General features: G+C 34.3%; 1 protein-coding gene across 1 annotated transcript; it reads right to left on the minus strand.

The window, feature by feature from the left end:
- Window positions 1-33: 33 nt before the first annotated feature.
- LOC109810865 (esterase/lipase/thioesterase family protein) lies at window positions 34-12,840 on the minus strand. Its single transcript, XM_020374448.3, has 13 exons — window positions 12,635-12,840; window positions 12,453-12,537; window positions 12,303-12,373; window positions 10,393-10,507; window positions 10,237-10,316; window positions 9,022-9,106; window positions 8,853-8,933; window positions 7,968-8,062; window positions 7,771-7,821; window positions 7,391-7,471; window positions 6,367-6,439; window positions 6,193-6,270; window positions 34-426 (listed from the first exon to the last, which is right to left on the minus strand). Exons 1-13 carry the CDS (start codon window positions 12,748-12,750, stop codon window positions 388-390), a joined length of 1,050 nt encoding a protein of 349 aa, XP_020230037.1. The 5' UTR covers window positions 12,751-12,840; the 3' UTR covers window positions 34-387.
- Window positions 12,841-16,606: the final 3,766 nt, after the last annotated feature.

Raw genomic sequence — 16,606 nt, forward strand, 5'->3', positions numbered from 1 at the left:
ATTATTGTTCTTGATTATTGATTATAGATAGAGTGGAAACTAAAATCACATATCGCATTAACATTTCTTCCCGGATGCATAATTTTTTCATGGCTTGCCCTTTTCGGGAGCATTCCCTACTTTAAATGCGAGATGCCTAAACTTTACTATGGATAATATTGATGGAGACACTAACTTCGCTAACAAGTGCTCAAATCCATGTCCAACCTCATCTTCCCCACTGCTCATTACATTTGATAATAATCTGAGATATATAATCGTTTCACCTACCCTCCCACCAAAACATAGAAGTATACATAATAATATTAAAACTAAAGGAATATCGGCGTAAAAAATTCATCATCATCTTGCAGTGGGGGTCATTCTTGATTTATCTAAACACCGGATTCAAGATTTTGAAAAGGCTGGCTTGCGGAGGCCAGGTATCTGCAAAAGAATTTATCAAGAATCATATAAACCAAATACTAAGCAGTGTAATAATCAAATTAAATCTAAAATATCTATATTGAAAAAAATTCAAGTCCCACATCGACTAGAGATTAGGCAATTGAATAGTATATAAAGTGGAAAGCAACCCTCACCTTACAAGCCGGTTTTGTAAGGTTGAGTTAGGCTTAATCCACTATTCTAAGATGGTATCAGAGCCATTTAGATCCACTTTAAAAATGGGTCACCCACCATTGATGTATGTCTCATAGGCATGAGGGGGTGTATTGGAAAAAATCAAAGTCCCGCCAATCCTAGATCATTAAAAATGGCCACCTACCATTTATCCACGTACCAAGCCCAATAGTGTTGGACGTGAGGGGGTGTATTGGAAAAAACTCAAGTCCCATATCGACTAGAGATTAGGCAATTGAATAGTATATAAAGTGGAAAGCAACCCTCACCTTACAAGCCGGTTTTGTAGGGTTGAGTTAGGCTTACTCTGGTCCAGGAACCCTAATCCAGCCGCCAACATCTAGGGTTTTTGACTTTTGTCCGCGGTTGCCGGAGTTGACACCGCCTGTACATTCAGAGGTCGCCGATCGGCCTCTCCGTCGCAAGCCACCACCAGCCGCCGTCTCACGCACCCTCACGCGCGATTCTTGTTGAGAAAGCTCGCCGGCGCGTGGGGTTCACGCGCCACCCTCCAGGCCTCCGTTTGCGATGCGGTTCACTCCGTTGGACTCGTCGGCCCTTCCTCTTCTCGTTTTGACCCTTTTCAGGTTGTGGGTCACACTCTAGGTGGTCTGTTGGTGGTCGTTTGGTTGCTGGCTCGAAGTTCCGTGGTCGTTTGGTTGCTGTTTCGGAGCTCTGTGGTCGTTTGGTTGTTGTCTTGGAGTTTCGTGGTCGTTTGGTTGCTGACTAAGAGTTCCGTGGTTGATTGGTTGCTACCTCGGTGTTCCGTGGTTGATTGTTTGCTATTTCTGTGGTTTTTTGATTGAGATTTTCTTTTGTTATTTTTCTCCTTTTTTCTCTTCATGGCTCAATCTCCAACTTCGGCTCTAGAGCTCAAGATTGAATCTGAGGGCAATCATCCAATCTCATTATCTACCGATTATTACAAAGAGTATCTTCAACTGAAGGCAGCGCAACAAGCCTCTTCCTCTGTCACTGTTGCTCACACTGGTAATTCTACTGTCTGTCTCTCTCACTCTACGTCTATTGGACCTTGGGTTTTGGACTCTGGTGCTTCTGATCACCTTACTGGTAATGTCTCCCTTTTCCATAGCCTATCGTCACCTAAAACTCCACATCATATCACTCTTGCAGATGGGTCAAAAGTCTAAGCCACTGGTATTGGCCAAATATCACCTACCCCTTCACTACCATTAAAATCTGTTTTACTAGTTCCTGGATGTCCTTTTAATTTGATTTCTATAAGTAAGTTGACTCGGTCACTAAATTGTGCCATAACCTTCACTTCTGATTCTTTCTTGATACAGGACCGGAGTACGGGACAGACGATTGGAGTCGGATATGAATCACATGGTCTCTACTACCTTCAGTCTTCTTCCTCTACCATATGTGCACCTGTTGAGTCTCTTAGTTTAATTCATCGTCGCCTGGGTCATCCAAGCTTGAATAAATTAAAGAAAATGGTACCTCATCTCTCACGCTTGGAATCCTTAGAGTGTGAGTCATGTCAATTAGGGAAGCATGTTAGAACTTATTTTCCTAAGAGTATTAATAATCGAGCTGTGTCTCCCTTTGATGTCATTCATTCTGATGTTTGGGGCCCTAGTTGAGTTCCTTCTCTTTAAGGGCATAGGTATTACGTCACCTTTATTGATGATTTTTCTAGATGTACTTGGATATTTTTAATGAAAAATCGGTCTGAGTTATTCAATATTTTTCAAAGTTTTTATTCGGAGATCAAAACTCAATTTGGCAAAGTAATTCGGATTTTACGAAGTGACAATGCTAAAGAATATTTTTCAGATTGCTTCAAATCATTTATAACTTCCCATGGCATTCTACATCAATCTAGTTGCCCTCATACACCTCAACAAAATGGTATAGCTGAGCAAAAACATAGACATATTGTGGACACTGCTCGTACTCTTTTATTGAATGCCAATGCACCCCCAAAGTTGTGGGGAGATGCTATACTTACTGCAGGGTATTTAATAAATCGAATGTCATCCTCTGTCTTGAATGATCAAGTACCTTATTCCCTATTATACCCATTGGATCCCATTTACCCTGTTCATCCTCGTGTCTTTGGTTGTACTTGTTTTGTCCATGATCTTTTCTCAGGACGTGCTAAGTTGTCTGCTAGGGCTATCAAATGTGTGTTCTTAGGATACTCCCGTGTTCAAAAGGGGTACCGTTGTTACTCTCCAGCTACACATCGATTTTACACTAGTGCAGATGTTACTTTCTTTGAAAATACACCATATTTCGTTACTACAGATGTCTCTTCGGTTGACTCAGATCTCCTTTCTCAAGTATTGCCTATTCCTCATTTTGATCCCAGTGTGCCTTCTACACCTACTACTTTAGAGGCACCAGAGATTCCTAGCACACCACCAGGGTTTGATCGTCCTCTACACCGATTTGGGATAACCTATGAGCGTCGGTCACATACTATTGTTCCTCCCAGTACTTCTACAACTGAGCCATGTGATTCTGCCCCTGCTCCAGTCTCCTTACCTACTCTGGCCCCACCTACCTCAGTTGACTTGCCCATTGCTCTTCATAAAGGTAGTCGTTCTACTTGTAATTCTCATCCTATTTATAACTTTCTTTCATATCATCGTTTGTTTCCTACCTATTATTCTTTTGTCTCTGCTATTTCCTCTATTACCATTCCCAAGACAGTACAGGAGGCCTTAACCCATCCAGGATGGCGACAAGCAATGATTGATGAGATGGCAGCTTTAGACTCCAACCATACTTGGGTACTTGTCCCACCTCTGCCTGGAAAATCTATTGTCGGTTGTCGGTGGGTATTTAATGTGAAAGTGGGTCCTGATGGACAGGTGGATAGATTGAAAGCTCGTCTTGTGGCTAAGGGATACACGCAAGTATATGGTTTGGATTACAGCGACATCTTCTCTCCAGTTGCGAAGATGGCCTCAGTTCGTCTCTTCTTAGCTATGGCTGCTATGAGGCATTGGCCTTTGTTTCAATTAGACATCAAAAATGCCTTCTTACATGGTGATTTGGAGGAGGAGATTTATATGGATCAACCTCCTGGGTTTGTTGCTCAAGGGGGGTCTGGTCTTGTATGTAAATTACAAAAGTCCTTGTATGGCCTCAAACAGTCACCTCGTGCTTGGTTTGGTCGGTTTAGCAAAGTTATACAGGAATTTGGAATGATCCGCTGCGAGACAGACCACTCAGTCTTCTTTAGACGCTCATCGACACATAGATTTATCTATCTTGTTGTTTATGTAGATGATATTGTGATTACAGGTGATGATCAGGAGGGCATCAAGGCTTTGAAGCAACACTTATTTAAACACTTTCAAACTAAGGATTTAGGTCCCCTACGTTATTTCCTTGGGATTGAGGTCGCTCAGTCAAAGTCCGGAATTGCTATTTCTCAGAGAAAATATGCCCTTGATATTCTAGAAGAGACCGGGCTGACAGATTGTAAGCCAGTTGACACTCCCATGGATCCTAATGTAAAGTTTATGCCTAATCAGGGGGAGCCTTATCCTGACCCAGGGAGATATCGGAGATTAGTGGGAAAATTGAATTATCTCACCATGACCAGACCTAATATATCCTTTCCTGTCAGTGTTGTAAGTCAGTTTCTTAACTCTCCCTGTGAGAGTCATTGGCTTGCAGTTGTTCGAATCCTTAGATACATCAAAAGATCACCAGGAAAAGGACTTGTTTACAATGATAGAGGACATACAGACATTGTTGGATATTCAGATGCAGATTGGGCAGGTGATGCAAGTGATAGGCGATCAACATCAGGCTATTGTGTCTTCATGGGTGGTAATCTTGTCTCATGGAAGAGTAAAAAGCAAAGTGTTGTTGCACGATCAAGTACAGAAGCAGAATATCGTGCTATGGCTCACACCACATGTGAGCTCTTGTGGCTAAAATTCTTAATTCAAGAGTTGCAGTTTTGCAAGGTTGGTCATATGGAACTAGTTTGTGATAACCAGTCAGCTTTATACCTCTCCTCTAATCCAGTTTTTCATGAGAGAACAAAGCATATAGAGGTTGACTGTCATTTCATCAGAGAAAAGATTCTCTCTGGTATCATCAAGACCTCCTCAGTTTGCTCCAAGGATCAACTTGCAGATATCTTTACTAAATCTTTACGAGGTCCTAGGATAACATATATATGTAACAAGCTAGATGCATATGATATATATGCTTCAGCTTGAGGGGGAGTGTTAAGATAATTCTATAAGATATAGTTTAGATATACTAGTTTATCTTCTCCTATTTTCTAGTTTAGTTTCCTTAGTCAGTTTTATCTAAATCCCTAAACTTTAGGGATTGATTATGTTTTATGCCTATTTATTTTATTGTACCTATTCAGATTTAATAATAAGAAATTATTCATATTCAAGTATCTATTTAAAGGTAAAGTGCATGGTACAATGAATTTTAATTTTTAATTTTATCTAAAATTTAATGAATTGCAAACTGAAACTCTATCCTCATAGTGGCACGGGTAATCTCTGTCAACAAAATACGAAATTTATAGAGTAGGAAAGCAAATTACTGAATTTAGGACAAACCAACTATTATTCAACAATATACCCTCTTTGTTTGCTTGCTTCTTCAATTATTCATCATGTTATAAAGTGTATATAAATATACCTTGACAGTTATAGGGGAAAAAAAAAAAGAAAAAAAAAAAGAGAGATACACCTTGTAAAAGGTGAATGTTACAAGCATGCGTGTAGGATCTTGATGCTTATAATTGTAGTTTTTATAGAGTAACAAATGCAGGTTTTTGATGCTCATGATTTTGAAAACTTACAAATCTCATGAGCAGACAGAGGGGCATACATATTGTCAAATAAGAACCATTGATCACAACTAAATCTACTTTCACATATGACAGGTAATTTGTGTTGAATCAAACTATAAGTGGACCAGAACCGAAGAATGTCTAACTTTCTACCAGATAATTTGAGTGGACCAGAAAACCTTTCCCTGAAGGTTGTTTCACTACTAAAAGTGCATACATGCTTCTTACTGGAGACAAAAGAATTAAAATGTTCTTGTGACTCACTGTCCATAACATTCTTAAGGCTTTGAGAAATTATAGGGGAAGAGGAGACAGGCCAAAATGTCTTCTCTGTTTAGATGTTGTCAGAACAACTCTGCACGTAACTTGTGAGTTGTGAGTTGTGACTACCCTATAGCTTGCAGGGTTCACATCTGTCTACATCTCATATGATTACTTATAATTATGAAACTTCAGGGGCCTATTTGTCCAATCTTACTCTTGTAGCTACATAGTTTTTTATTCATTTTCCCTCCAATATACCCCCACCCACCCCCATGGGGCAAAAAACCTCTACTTTCCACTAAGTTGAGGTTGATGCTCCCAATTGAAGTGCCTGTTTCCAATGGAAAATTACAGACTTAGAAATTGTATCCCAAGTCCTGATACAATAAATACAAAACAAAAGCCTTCTCGTTATAGGGACAAAACCCTCTCTTAAACGTGCAATAATATTAGTACCATCTCCAGGACGGTTGAAAAGAGATCAGAAAGAGCAATACCTCAATTCCATGAGGGCCTATTCGGTTACGAGAAATGAAGTTGACAATCAGAGTTGCGAACTCATCAGGTACATCTTCCTAAAAATATTAGGATATAAGTTGTTAGATTACAAATTAAAGAAGAAAACCAGAAACAACATAATGAATGCAGAAAGAGACATGGCTAGTACAAACCTGAATGGCATGCCCTGTATGCCTTACAACTACCATTTGAAACTTCCCTTGCATTTGACCAATGGTGAGAGACCTGTTACAGGAATAATTCCAAAATAATATTAGAACTCCACTTCCATTTTCTCACAACCTCCAAAGAGAAAGAATAGGAGAAACAAAATTACACGATATACAAAACTATTATACCCTAATTATTATTCATGTAAAAAGTTTATATTAGTATCTCAATCATATATTACCACCATATTAAAGTTACATAAATCCGTTCTTCACAACCCATTGTTAGGATTGCATCAATAATAGGAGAAACAGAACTACAAGATATACAATGCCATTTATACTCAAATTATTCATGTAAAAAGTTCATATTAGGATCTCAATCATATATTACCACCATATTAAAGATATAAATCGATTCTTCACAATCCTTGGTTAGGATTCCATCAATTCGGCTAAGTTAAAGACCAAATCTCATGGGATCCCTTTTAACAACTTTGCCCAATGTCCTTTTTATTCTCCCTTGCCTTGGTTTCACGAGACTTAAAATCCTGCAATCTCCTCTCTTCCTTGGTGTTTATAGTGACATTTTTTGTACGAGTTCAAATCACCTTAACCAATTTTTTGTTATCTCTTCCTCAATTGGTGTCACACCAATATCTCATTGTATACAATCGATTCCTATCTTATCCTTTTTTCTGTAGCCACACATCCAACTTAACACATCCTTGCTACTTTCCTTATTGTCCCTTAAAAACTCAACATTCGCTACCGTAGAGAATAGTCAGACGTACAGCTATTAATGAAAGTAACTTAAAACTTGAACCAATTTCTTATCACCATCTGCTATGCTACTTGGACCATACAGTTATCAACACTGATAATATATAAAGCCAGAATAAAATTTGCATCCAACTGTTTTAATTTATATTCTAATTTTGGAAAAACTACAAGAGAAGTTTTCATTAGAACCAACAAATAAAATTTATGATACCACTGAAAATTAATATAATTCAAAGGAAGTGACCTGTCCAATCTATCTGTTCCTGCTAATAACAACAGCTTTGGAACAGGACATGACAAAAATGTATCTGAGAGGCCTTCATACCTGTAAGAAAAAATATAAACTGTTTAATGGGATGATAAAGATACCATGAAAGTTACTTTCAATTTGACCCCAAAAAAAAAAAATTGGGAAAAGAAAGAGACAATAGTCATTGTTTTATGTGATTGCTTTGTATACACTATACAGACCCATAGCCATTAGCCAAAATCCAAATACATAACAATCACAAGTGAAGCCCCAACCAATCCACCTCTTACTTAGAACACATATAAAAAGTCATTGGTTCATTCAAATTTAGTATTTGTAACTACTGTTAGCAGAAAAATTAAGATAAAACATACCAGCCTTTCCAATATTGTTCAGTCTTTTCCAGCTCAGTTCGGTAAAGATAACTGCAACATCAAATCAATACCACACCAATCAAACAATAAACTAAAAATACAGTCAATATAACCAGCTTGTTTAGAATGGAAAAAGGAAAAACAGTATATTTTGAATTATTCTACCAATGTAATGAAAGGCTAAGAGAAGCACTAACCATTTCTTTGAATCATCATACTTTAATGTGGCAGGGACTGATACACGAGCAGAATCAATATTTCTTAAAGAGCCACCCCTGACACTCCATTCAATCTTCACAGAAATCATTCCAACTCAAGTCAAGATTCACCAGAATAAATGAAACAACAGTGAAGCATTACTTAAACCAAGAGCTTACATTACGTAGGTACATTAACCCAGCCATATGATATGCAATAATTGTCTCTCCAACAAATTCTCAATTGATTTTTTGCACATATGGTATGTCATTGGCCAGTGCATGGCAGAGGCAGATCAATAAAATAAAGCAAAATCACTTGGAAATTGGCATGTACTAATGCAATAATGTATGTTTGTAAACTTAAGCTACAGCTTATAACAGACGAGAGGTACACATTCTCTGTTTCTATATACTTTTTTTTTTTATAGTTCAAGACCTTCCTCGAGTTAACACTGTTGGTGTTCTTGGTTCTTGCCTCCAGGCACGTGGCTCCTCCAACACGCACCTTGTGCACTAACCAATAACTACCTTGCCATGAAGCTAGTAAATTAGTATTCTCAGCTGAAAAGTTGAAAATTTGCAGCAACTTAGCCTCTTATATCATTAAAAAGTAATGATTATATTATAATTTTGTTAAGCTTTTTCAAAAAAAAAATTCGAAGATCCAAATATTAATTTCAAGGACACTTCTAAAACATAACCCAAAATTCAAGGAGTGTAATAAATTAGGATTAGGATGACGTACAAAAGGAATATTTAAAGAATGATTTAATAAATAACGACAGAGGCCCAAAAAAAAGATCCAAACCAGAAACAGTTGTCTTGACCAGATAAGACAAAACTTGAAACACACATGAAAGAATGTACAGAGCCAGAGCTTACAGCTTTTTCGATGCTTGAAAAATGTTGCATCCTGTTTGATAGGATTTTCTGCATATGAATCAGTGAAGCCATAGCTGTTCCCTGAAATTCTTGAGACAATCAAACTTCTGTGCCAATGATGAATAAGTAATCGTGAAAAGCAATATGGAAATTAACTATAGAAACCAACCTCTACAACATCCACAACCACCAACCCAGCTAAGGTGGTCAATGATCTCCTTGCAGCAACATGCACAGCAATTGATCCACCCATGCTTTGAAAATGAAGCAAATTTTGATGGATGATAGTTAATAATATTATACACCAAAGTTAAATATAATTGAAATAAGTGAGAATCTAGTCAAGTTAGGTACACCAAATATTTTCATAGGAATAAAATTCACCATGAAAAATAGAGAACAGTTGGTGCAAACACAGAAAAAATATACAAAGAAATGTGAATTTCTGCAAGAGTAAATGCAGATGTGAAATCAAAGCAATCATACCTTACAGTTAAACAGAATATCCTTGAATTGAACTGAAGCTCACCAATCACATATAATGAAATCAAAACATGTTTTATGGCAAATGCATTATGCTTAGCAGTTATGAATCACGACGCATAATGGTTGAAGGATGTAACTCTAGTCAGATGCAGTGAAGCTGTGGTGAAGAGGCAGGTAACAAATATTGGGGGGAGGGTGGGAATGTTTTACCCTTTGACTAATGGCTTTTTTGTATCAAACAAAGAATATAAGGTTCTTCTTTTCTCAACTTAGGTAGCATATTATTTGGTTCTTTTAGAGCTCAAAAGCTATTTTTGAAGTTAAAATCATAGCTGTTTGGTAATTCAATAATTTTTTAAGCTTAAAAGTTACTGTGAACTTTTAAGTTAAAGTTTCTTGAATAATGTGTTCTTGGATGCTTGGATTTGAAATAATGAAAGAAAAAGAGAAGTAGAAACCAAAGCTCCATAAGCTAACCTTTTTTAAAAGCTCTTTTTTTATTCAAAGTTTTCTTCATTTAAAAAAAGAAGAAGATATTTTTAAAAGCTTCTATATGTGAAATTCTGTTTGCCCCAACTTCTCCTTTTAACAGGAGAAGCCCAAAATAATTTTTTTTTTTTTGGGGGAGGGGGGGTCTAACACTACCTTGGTCCTTGGTCCATTCTATTGAGTACTAATACCCAAAATCATTAAACACAAAGAACAAAATTATATTTCCTTCAATTAACATGGAAAGGAATCCAAGATTACTCCTGCGATTAACATGCTTAGCAAAGATAAAAGAGTTAATGAAGTGAAACATTACTAATTGATGCCCATTACAATTGTCTCATATGAAAACCCCTGAAGGTTATATAATAACAGAAATCCAAGAAAATTATTTAAGATAGACAATCACCTGTGACCAACAAGAATAATTGCTGGAGGAGAATCGCTATATAATTCCTTTATAACAGCCAATACATCATTGCACAAAGTCTGCACAAGAATATGATCAACTCTACAAGCAAAACATGGGTAGTATATTCAGCTTAGTTCATTTACTACTTTTCACCTCAACAGATAAGTCGAGATCATTTTCTGTCAATGATTTCCCATGACCTCTCAAGTCCATTGCAACTACCCTAGCTTTCTCCTTAATTTTACTTGTTGAGACAGCAAATGAGAGCCTGTGATAAAATATAATGTGAAGGCTTTCATCAGGTTGCAAATTGGAATAATTATTGAAAACAAAATGTTGATAAATGACATGTTTCTGAATTCATGTGTACTATCCTGACTAACATTTAGAGACTTTAGGTATAACAACAACTAAGCCTTTTTTCCCGTTAGGTTGGGTCAGTTACATGCATCATACTACACCATAAATTTGTCCTGTAAGTGTAAAGATAGACCACTGCAAAATCCCTATTAATGGTCTGATCTACATTTTTCTTTGGTCTCCCTCTACCTTGAACAATAGGACTATATTCTATTTGATTAAGCTTTCTTACTTACTGGTGCTTCTATGGGTATTTTCCACACATGCCCAAACTATCTAAGATGAGACACATACCATTTTTTCTAACTTTTTCTCTAATGATTGTATTCCTAATTCAAGCTTGTATTGTGTGCTCACTCATCCATTGTAACATGCTCGTTTCTACAGCATTGAGCATGCTTTCTTGTTCTCTAATTACCACCCAACACTCAGTTTCTTATAGTATTGCAGGTCTTCTAACTCTACAGTAAAATTTTACAGTGAGACTTTAGGAAGAAAAAAGAAAAACATTTTGAGTAGATATGATACTAATTTATGAGCACACACATATACCACTTATATACAAAATACAAAATAAGAAGGTAGAGATCACAACATCAGTAACAAATTTCTTGGTTCAGTTACTCTCCTTTTTAGATCAAACATGGAGTTCCAATGCCCTGATACCATGTCATGAACCAACCATCCCTCAAGGCTAAAGCTGAAACCAACTCCACATCTAACACCCCGCAGTCACTTCATTAATTAAATGGATATCAAATCTAGGGACAAAGAACAGTGAAGAAAGTACATCAGCATATAACCTTTCCCCCTTTACTGACAGCCCAAGGGCCCACACAAAATAACTGCTCCAAATTTAGAGGAAACACCCTAGTTACCAAAAAATTTCAAATAATCTACTCCAAATTCAGGGTAATAAATGTCAATAGTTACTCCAAATGTAAAAAATGAATGGGTGATTGTTTTTAAACTAGAACATACTTGGTGCACATATCCGAGAAATGACTGACACTCATTAGTCCTCCACCATGTTTGTTGGCAAAAACATTATTCCTAACCTAACATTTTATTCTCTAGTCTTAAGCAGCAGGTCTCCTTATAAAAAACCTATATTTCTTCACACCACAGTATTGATTTCTCAAGTCATTCTTAATTGTTACTTTTCACATTTTTATGCAAATATGCTAAAATTAACTATAGCCATTAGTCAAGCACTAATTACGCACTATCCCCTTCATTGCTCAGCAAATCCAAAGACACCACCAGCACATGCATCTTGAAATTATAAAACAATATATCAAATAACAGACCAGAATGCATACTGCAGTCCATGTTTAACTTGGATAATGTATTCTCTTAAAACAATGTGAGAACTACTACGATCGGCCTAGTAGTGGGAATTGAAGTAGTATGTACATGGTCTTAAGTTTAAATTTGTTAGCATCATTGTAATTCAAACAGACAAAAAAAAAAAAAAACAAAGTGAGAACATTTAGATTTCTTTAAAGATCGATAAATTTTAAATATAAACCAAAATTTAACACACTCCACTTCCAACGGTTTCAAGTGGGAAATACTTTTGGAGGTAGGTGACAATAATCCAATTCTAATAATACTTCATGGACCATGACTTAAAAATTAAGAGATAAGTCAATGAATAAGAGATAATTTAGCAATGAGTAATAACTAATAACCAATCATACCCAGAATAACCACCACCGTGTAAACAGAATACAACGGGGCCCTCAGTTCCTGCCGTGTAAACATGAAAAACCTGAATAAATGAGAAAAAAATGTTAGAAGAAGATTAATCTAAAGGGATGAAAAGCATGATTTTGATTTTGCAGACTAACATCATTCGATTCGGGAATTGCAACGTCCTCTTCTTTGTCAAAATACTGGGACCAATCTAGAGGTGCGTATTTTTCTGAAGAGCTCCTACAACAAATGACGGTTAAAATGAAAAGCGATCGTAAACGCAAGTGCAGATAGCGATCCCTTGAGAAGTGAAAAGAAGAAGATCGCAGAATCTTACTTAGTTGGAGGGAGATGAGGAACGGAAGCGAAAACAGAGGCGGGTTGAGTTTGCTGTTGTAAATGTTCTTCCGTCGTATCTTCGGGAAGCGAAGCCATGTGAGAAGAAGAATCCATGTACCTCTCTGTCTCTCTCTCTCTCCGATCTCGAAAGTCCAAACTCTTGCAGAATCCAACCAGCAACTGTTGCGGTTTTACTTTCCTCGGTGTCAAACTTTTTTATTTTAATATTTTTTTGGCCCAAAATACATGTGTTGTTGCGAATTTTTTTCTGAAATAATATTTTTTTTTAAAAAAATTACAAGAATGATCACTGTGCAGGATTATTTACCAAGATAGAACCATTTACTGTTCAAGGGAACCGAATTCTGAGCATCAAAATGTAATTTTTTTTGTTTTTTCAACTCAGAATTCGGTTCCCGGGGAACCGAATTCTGAGTTGGTTTTTAATTTTTTTTTTTTTTTCGTGTATGGGGCAAATGTGGGCTGATCTGGGAAGCAGAACGGGCCGTTCTGCTTAAAGAAACAGAGTGCAAATTCTTTAAGCAGAACGGGCCGTTCTGCTTTTGGAACGGGCCGTTTCACATTCAGAATTTGCACTCTGTTTTTTTAAGCAGAACGGCCCGTTCTGATTTTGGAACGGGCCGTTCCGCTTCCCAGATCAGCCCACATTTGCCCCATACACGAAAAAAAAAAAAAAATTTAAAACCAACTCAGAATTCGGTTCCCCGGGAACCGAATTCTGAGTTGAAAAAACAAAAAAAATTACATTTTGATGCTCAGAATTCGGTTCCCCGGGAACCGAATTCTGAGCTTGAACAGTAAATGGTTCTATCTTGGTAAATAATCCTGCACAGTGATCATTCTTGTAATTTTTTTTAAAAAAAATATTATTCCAGTAAAAAATTCGTGTTGTTGCAGTAACACTTGTATGTTTTTTTTTATATATTAGAGTTAAATGTGTTTACACACATAACATAATTAAGAGATATAATTAGTTGTCAGTGTAAAAAATTTTTTACATTAACAGTGTATAGATGATTACTTGTTTTAATATTTTTTTTTTTTAAACATTATCAACATCTAGCTGATAATAAAATACTTGTTTGAGAAGGAAAACTCATTTGAATGTAAATCAATAAAAATTAATTATAAAAAAAGTGATGATAGTTTCGATCAATATAAATTAAAAAGTGTAATAAATTTACAATAAATATATATACATTTTTTCTAATAATGGAATTCATCTCAAGGTTACTAATAATAAAATTATGAGAAAAAAGATAATAAGACCATAAAAAATTACACCATTAAGAGACATAAAATTGAGTAGTATCAACAAGCTCGTCAAGTGATTACATATAAAATATTTTTCTCTTAATGTATGAGAATAAGAGATGGATGAAAGGAAATATATTGTAAAAATTGTCCCAACTCATAAAAGAGCATAAAAAAGTATAAATGACATAGGTATAGTGGCTAATAGAGGTAAAGATTACAATGGAATCAATTTCAATACAAGTATTTAGGAATCTCTCATCAAGGATAAGTTGTTGAGTAAGATAGTTTCCTAAAATTCGAATCGGATAGAACTACTATAACCGATAAAACAAGAAAAAACATTAAGTCATCTACCAACTCTAATAACCCCCATCATTTTCTTTGAGATTAAGAGAGCTCTATTGACAATGGAGTTATCGACATTAACTTTTATGACATAAAGGTGACAACGATGTCATCTACTAAGACAATCAATAAATTGAGGGGGCAAATGATTTTTTTAGAATCTTGTAATTGGTCAACTCATTAAAAAAATTATATGAGAATGTTAGTCATGAAGCAATCATGATTTTCAAAGACAACAATGTTTTTAACCTTTCAAATACACCATAAAATTGTGCCAATGAACAAAGACCAAAGAGTTTTCACATATTTTGTTTGTTTACAACAAATCTATAAATTCTAGAAAGAATAAACTAGAGAAATAATTAATTTACATAAAAGAAGAAACTAGTTAGGTTTGACTTTCAAACAACCCTAAAAAATACAAAGGTCGGATTTAATATAGAGGTTACAAAGTAAACAAGTTAGCGAATAAAAAATACTACAAAGAACACAACAAAAAAAACACACACAAAATAATTATAAAAGTAAAAAGATCATATAAAATTTATTTAATTTGATTTAACCTCTTATACTCACATCTACAAAAAAAATATTAATTATCTCAAAATGTAAGGAGAATTTATGATGAAGATGTTATTTTTTATTATTTATGTTCATTTTAAAACTATTCATAATACATAATAAATTAAATACAATTAATGACTTATTATGAAATTTCAATTTGTTATAGTTTTTTTTAAATCTCTTGGAAAATAATATTATGAAGAGGAATTATTAGATGAAGATAATATAGAAAAAAAATTATTGCAAAGTTGTTGCTTTGACAAATAATACTTAAAAAATGGCTTGTTTGGAGGAAAATAATGCTTGAAAAGTTGTTCCTTTTAAAAAAATTATATTTGTTTTAAATTTGTCCATAATTAATAATTAATATTTTATTTTGCTTTTTATTACAATTTTAATTTACTATAATTAATATTTTTGTGAGAAATCTATGTGGGAAAATAATTATTGTATGCAAATAATATGGAAAAGAATAATGATTGTATGGATAATTTATTACAAAGTTGTTCACTTTAATACAAGTAATACTCAAAAAGTTGTTTTCTTTAATTTCTTTACTTCTATTTATTTTAAAATTATCCATAATTAATAATTAATACAATTAATAATTTTTTTATTATGTAATTACTATAATTATTTAAAAAAAATCACGGAGAAATAATATTATGAAGAAAATTTATTACTTGTAGGTAATATAGAAAAAAGAAAAATTATTTAATGGAAAACTTAATTTTATAACTATTAACAATAAATAAATATAATTAATAATTAACCTAACTAGTGATTTATCATATCATTATGATTTCAATTTGCTATATTTTTTTAAGATCTCATGAAAAATAACATAAGTAAGATAAGATATCATTTGATAGTAGAACAAGACAAAATATAATAAAACTATAATATATTTATACTGTATTTAGTAACAACAGAACATAATGAAATTATGTGTTCTATTATACGTTTGATACTTATTGAACAAAACAAAATATCATGTTTATATATATATATATATATAATGCATAGGGAGATGAAGGGGGAAAAGTTACCTTATCATATTGATTCATAACACAAATTTCACATGGCATAAAAAAATACACTAACTTGTTAGAATATAAAAGACAGTCATATATTATTAGCGTAACAAACAACAAATAGAATAATTATTTTATTATGTTATGTTTTGACCATCAAATGAATTCTTAGTGGAAAGAGTTCAACTTATTTAGTTAAGTCCTAATCCCCTAAGATCTTAAGAAAAGAAACTTCGCCTTAAACTTAAGGATCATAAGAATATTATTATAATAAAATTTAATACAAAAGTGCTTAAGAAAGGAACTTGGATTAAACATAAGGATCATAAAAATATTATTTAAATAACACAATAAGAACTTGTCTTAAATTTAAGGATTATAAGAATATTATTAGAACAAAATTTAACACACAATAATTTAAATAGAAACTTGTCTTAAGCTTTGATTATAAAAATATTTATTACTATAAAGAAGCTCAAGAAAGAAACTTGCTTAAACTTAATGATCATAAATATTTGCCAAAATGAAATTTAATACAAAGAAACTCAAGAAAGGAAGTTGCCTTAAACTTAAATACTAAAAAAAAAATATATATATTACTGGAATGATTTTATACATATAAAAAAGAAAAAAGTGCTAAATGCAACCCTGGAATTGTTGCATTTTTGGACACTCCGTTAATGCAAAAAGCCCAATAGCCCACGATACGTTGATAGCACAGTAGATAGACACTACTTAAGCCAATGGTG

Source organism: Cajanus cajan, chromosome 11, assembly GCF_000230855.2.
Source record: "Cajanus cajan strain Asha chromosome 11, NIPB_CcT2T_4, whole genome shotgun sequence".
In the NCBI taxonomy this organism is placed as follows: Eukaryota; Viridiplantae; Streptophyta; class Magnoliopsida; order Fabales; family Fabaceae; genus Cajanus; species Cajanus cajan.

Coding starts and splice junctions, on each gene's coding strand:
- LOC109810865 (XM_020374448.3), bottom strand. CDS start 12,750: ATGGATTCTTCTTCTCACATGGCTTCGCTTCCCGAAGATACGACGGAA. Junction 10,317..10,392: donor ATCTCGACTTATCTGTTGAG/GTGAAAAGTAGT, acceptor ATTCTTGTGCAG/ACTTTGTGCAATGATGTATT. Junction 6,440..7,390: donor GGAACAGATAGATTGGACAG/GTCACTTCCTTT, acceptor TTCCTGTAACAG/GTCTCTCACCATTGGTCAAA.